The 4,555-nt window shown below is 42.6% G+C and overlaps 1 protein-coding gene across 1 annotated transcript; it reads left to right on the top strand.

Annotated features, from left to right (window-relative positions):
• The first annotated feature begins 110 nt into the window (after positions 1-110).
• On the top strand, positions 111-4,318 carry GHSR (growth hormone secretagogue receptor). Its single transcript, XM_010083859.1, has 2 exons — positions 111-825; positions 3,793-4,318. Exons 1-2 carry the CDS (start codon positions 111-113, stop codon positions 4,095-4,097), a joined length of 1,020 nt encoding a protein of 339 aa, XP_010082161.1. The 3' UTR covers positions 4,098-4,318.
• Positions 4,319-4,555: the final 237 nt, after the last annotated feature.

Below are 4,555 nucleotides of genomic sequence, written 5' to 3'. Positions count from 1 at the left end.
AGAACCGGACGGGAGCCGAGCCCCCGCTGCAGCTGTTCCCCGCGCCCGTGCTCACCGGCATCACCGTCGCCTGCATCCTCCTCTTCGTCATCGGGATCATCGGCAACCTCATGAAGAACCGGACGGGAGCCGAGCCCCCGCTGCAGCTGTTCCCCGCGCCCGTGCTCACCGGCATCACCGTCGCCTGCATCCTCCTCTTCGTCATCGGGATCATCGGCAACCTCATGACCATGTTGGTGTGCTCCCGTATGAGGACCACCACCAACTTCTACCTGTCCAGCATGGCCTTCTCCGACCTGCTCATCTTCCTCTGCATGCCCCTGGACCTCTTCCGCCTCTGGCAGTACCAGCCCTGGAACTTTGGGGACCTCCTCTGCAAGCTCTTCCAGTTCATCAGCGAGAGCTGCACCTACTCCACTATCCTCAACATCACTGCCCTCAGTGTGGAGCGGTACGTGGCCATCTGCTTCCCCCTCCGAGCTAAAGTCATCATCACCAAGGGGAAGGTCAAGCTGGTCATCCTCTTCCTCTGGGCTGTCTCCTTCATCAGTGCTGGACCCATCTTTGTCTTGGTGGGGGTCGAGCACGAGAATGGCACGAACCCCCTGAGCACCAACGAGTGCCGAGCCACGGAGTATGCCATCCGCTCGGGGCTCCTCACCATCATGGTCTGGACCTCCAGCATCTTCTTTTTTCTGCCCGTGTTTTGCCTGACTGTGCTGTACAGCCTCATTGGGAGGAAGCTCTGGAGAAGAAAGAGAAAGAACATCGGTCCGAATGCTGTCATCAGGGACAAGAACAACAAGCAAACTGTGAAAATGTTAGGTACGACTCTTCTTGCTCTGTTTTTCTAAAGGATGTGTGTGCCTGTGTGTGCATATGAGAGAGAAAAAGACAGCGAGAGCTCTGCTAGTTCACTGTAGTTGCTTCCAAAGGAAAGCGTTTGTTGAAAATGTTTCATACAAAGGGCTACACCTCAAAGTATTAGTTAAATAACTCTCCTCCTCAGATTTATTTCTAATTGGGGACTCTCAAACAGTTAAACTAATGTTAATCACTGACAAGGACAAATACTACAGTTACAATTTGCTAGTGCCCTGGAGATTTTGGAACATTTTTGCTCGTTGGTTGTGGATACCGATGTTATTTACAGAAGGATAGTTTATTTGATTTTTAAACAAAACTAAAACCTTCTCAAACCACAAAGTTGAGCTGCAGACTAGGCAAGCAGCATATGATGTGCTCTTAGTTTTGTATGAAAAGAGGATAAGGGTTTTAGCAAATTGGGATTATTTACTAGCATAGTTGTGTAAGTTTATGCAAATTAATCTGCATTTTTATATTCGCAAAACACCAGGATGTGCTGAACAGGGAGCACTGTCTGTGATCCCATAAATTCTCACTGACTTTAAGAAAACACGATCAAGATGACAGACACCATCATTCCTCACTTTGTATATTTACATTGCTGAATGGTTTAAACAACAGTTATTGCTGGCACACGGAAACACAAATTTTAACACACTGAGTCAGTGCATGTGGTGGGAGTCGGATGCACAAAACCAAAAAGTTGTTCTACAGTTTAGTGTGTGAAAACTGCAGAATCCTGCTGCTGCTGCGTACTTTTATTTGAGCAAAAACTCCTCCGCAGTGCAAGTCATCCCATGGATTTCGGTGGGGATGAGATGCTGTGCAGGAAGGTTTCATGGGCAGCAGCTCTGCTGTGCTCATTTCAGCCGGGTTGAAGTGACGGGCTAATGAGCTAGATGAAGAGGTGGCAGCGTGTCCTAAGTACCTTAATTATTAAATGGGAACCTAACTGATTTTTTGTTCGTGCCCTACTTTATTACTATGCAACAGCAGGAGGAATAATAAAAACCACGGCATTCTTTGTGCCCTTTCAGCTACATTTTATGATCAATAGAATTACTTCAGTCTGGTAAGCATGACCTTGGAAGTAATTCATCATTTACACTTCTAGAGTTTCAGGATCATGAATCTCTACTTACAATAAGTAAATTGCTATCATATATTACTACCATGTTTATACTTCTGGACGCTTAACTGTAAAGAATTTTGAAATAACAACTGTTTATTTCTGCCCTGAAGCATTGCCGCAAGCACTACAATATTTCAGGCCCTTTTTTCTTTTTTCTTTTACAAGGTCTGAGAACAGTAAGGCAGTGGCAATTCTGTCCTCTGACAGTGAGCCAATATTATCTAAATAATACCAGTCTGGTGTCTGATGGAAAGATGGAAAGAGATGTTAGTAAGGGCTCAGGACCAGCAGATGCTCAGTGCTGTCTGCTCTCACTGGTTTTAATGTTCTGCTTAAAATCTAGAAGGCACTTTCTAAGACTTTATCACATCATGGAACATCAAGTAAATGGGATTAGCACCAACATTTCTTTTCAATTGTAGAGAAACGTTGTGCTTCCAGGTCCATAATTAAACACCTACATGTACAGCCTGACTTGCACAGGAGCTATTCCCTGTTCCTGTTGAAATCAGTGTGATTCCGTGTGCCTGAAGATCAACTGTCAAAAGCCTGACTAGGGATATGCATTCCTACACGTGAAAATATTGACTATGCTTAAAATTCCATTTGTAATGACCATCATGGCAATATTCATTACATGGATTAAACTCCACTTGTGAGCTAGGGAAACAATATCTGAAATTGTGGGTGAAGGAAAAAATGGAAGTGGTTGGCTCAAGAAGATGCAGAGCTGGAAAACATACTCTGAACCTCAGCTCTGTGCTTCAGAGTCCACCTAAGCCCTGCATAAGTATCCATTTAAACTTGGGAATGCTTGTTCAGAAAGTTTTTGGGGAAAGGTACCCGTAATCATCCCTCTTTGCTCTTTGTATTTTATTACCTGCTGTGGCTTGACATGAGAAAGAAGGATTGCTAACACGAGAGAACAGGTCAACCGGTAAAAACTGCTTAGGAACGTCAAAACTCTACCCGAGTTTTCTGGTTTTTGTCTCTCTGTTATATTAATAGATACACCCAAAGCAATGTGAAAAATAATAAAGGTCAATAGCATGCAGGAAATGAATAGAAAATGTTTCCCTTTCTCTAGTATGGAAATTCTAATGGGCCAGTGGTCAAAGATTCACAATTCTACATACATTATATTTACATATAAATGCAGCCATAGTGATAGTGTAATATTACAGATGCACTATATAGTTATATATTATATATTTAGTTTTACTCTTCTTGGAGTAACTTATGTTCCAAAAAATGGACAAACTGAGGGGTGCACCACTCCTGTTCTTACCTTGGCACACATGCTCTTCAAGTCCACATTCTGGTGGTTTGTTTTATTTTTGATGGTTTGCCTTAAATAATTTTGCTCCCTCCTAAATAATTTTGCTCCCCAGGGATTACATTCTTCATTATAAACCACAGTGCTGAGTGAGTCTATCACATTATATAGAATTTGCTTTTGTCAAACACTGCAGATGACAGGTTGTTATCCTTTGTCACCATTTTGATTCATTCTCTATTTATGAAAACGTAATTTTTATAGGTCAGAAGTCTGCTACATCAGATTAGTTGCGCAATACCCAGGCAGCTTGGTTAGATATGATCCATGTGTGTGAAGTATTGCTAATTCATACTCTCAGAGAATGTATTGAGAGACACAAAACTGAGAACTTGTGGGATGCATTTTCACACTTTGCAATTAATTTGTTAAAGAAATAGAATTTTAAGATAGAATTCTGATCACACATATTTTAATACCCATACTTAACACAATTTCTTCTGCTGTTTTATTTTAGTTGTGGTGGTATTTGCGTTCATACTCTGCTGGTTGCCTTTTCACGTAGGACGATATTTATTTTCCAAATCCTTTGAAGCCGGATCCTTGGAGATAGCAGTGATCAGCCAGTACTGCAACCTGGTGTCCTTTGTCCTCTTCTACCTTAGTGCAGCTATCAACCCCATCCTCTACAACATCATGTCCAAGAAGTACCGAGTCGCTGCTTGCCAGCTGTTTGGACTCAAACCCCTTCCAAAGAAAAGACTCTCCAGCACGAAGCAAGAAAGTTCGCGGGTTTGGACAGAACCAACCATTGACACATGACACATGATTTCCAGTGCCAGAGCATCACTTACCGCTATCTCCCAGAAAGCCATAACGGAAGAGAAAGGGGGCAAGGAACACAAATCGAAATGTTAAAGCTGGACTTCTGTCATCATCTGGATTTGCTGGAAGATGTAACGCAGGCAGTTAAAGATTTTAAAAAAAAAACCAAAAAAAACCAACCCTAAACTTGGAGACTATAAAAGGAGGCACACGGTCACAGAATTTGGCAACACTCAAGTATTATTTTTCTGCTGCTTTTGCCCATATGATTTTTTTAGCGCTGACTTGAACAGGAGAGCTAGGCTTTACCGTGCTTAACAGGCAAACGTAGCCCAGTGCGCTTGAGAGTTTGTGTGACTTCAGTGGCAGCTGACTTGAGCTGAATTTTTCCAGACTTATCTTTAGTTTTGCTAAGAATTTTGCTAGCATATAAGTAGACCCTAGAGTGAGAAAAC

The sequence above is a fragment of the Pterocles gutturalis genome, unplaced genomic scaffold (genome assembly GCF_000699245.1).
Source record: "Pterocles gutturalis isolate BGI_N339 unplaced genomic scaffold, ASM69924v1 scaffold13060, whole genome shotgun sequence".
Lineage (NCBI taxonomy): Eukaryota > Metazoa > Chordata > Aves > Pterocliformes > Pteroclidae > Pterocles > Pterocles gutturalis.
The sequence above is the reverse complement of the archived record's forward strand: the minus strand, read 5'-3'. Positions and strand labels throughout refer to the sequence as shown.

What these genes read in the sequence shown, in the direction of transcription:
- GHSR (XM_010083859.1), top strand. Translation starts at nt 111, where the DNA reads ATGAAGAACCGGACGGGAGCCGAGCCCCCGCTGCAGCTGTTCCCCGCG. An exon ending in GCAAACTGTGAAAATGTTAG is followed by an intron (nt 826 to 3,792) that starts GTACGACTCTTC and finishes GTTTTATTTTAG; the next exon opens with TTGTGGTGGTATTTGCGTTC.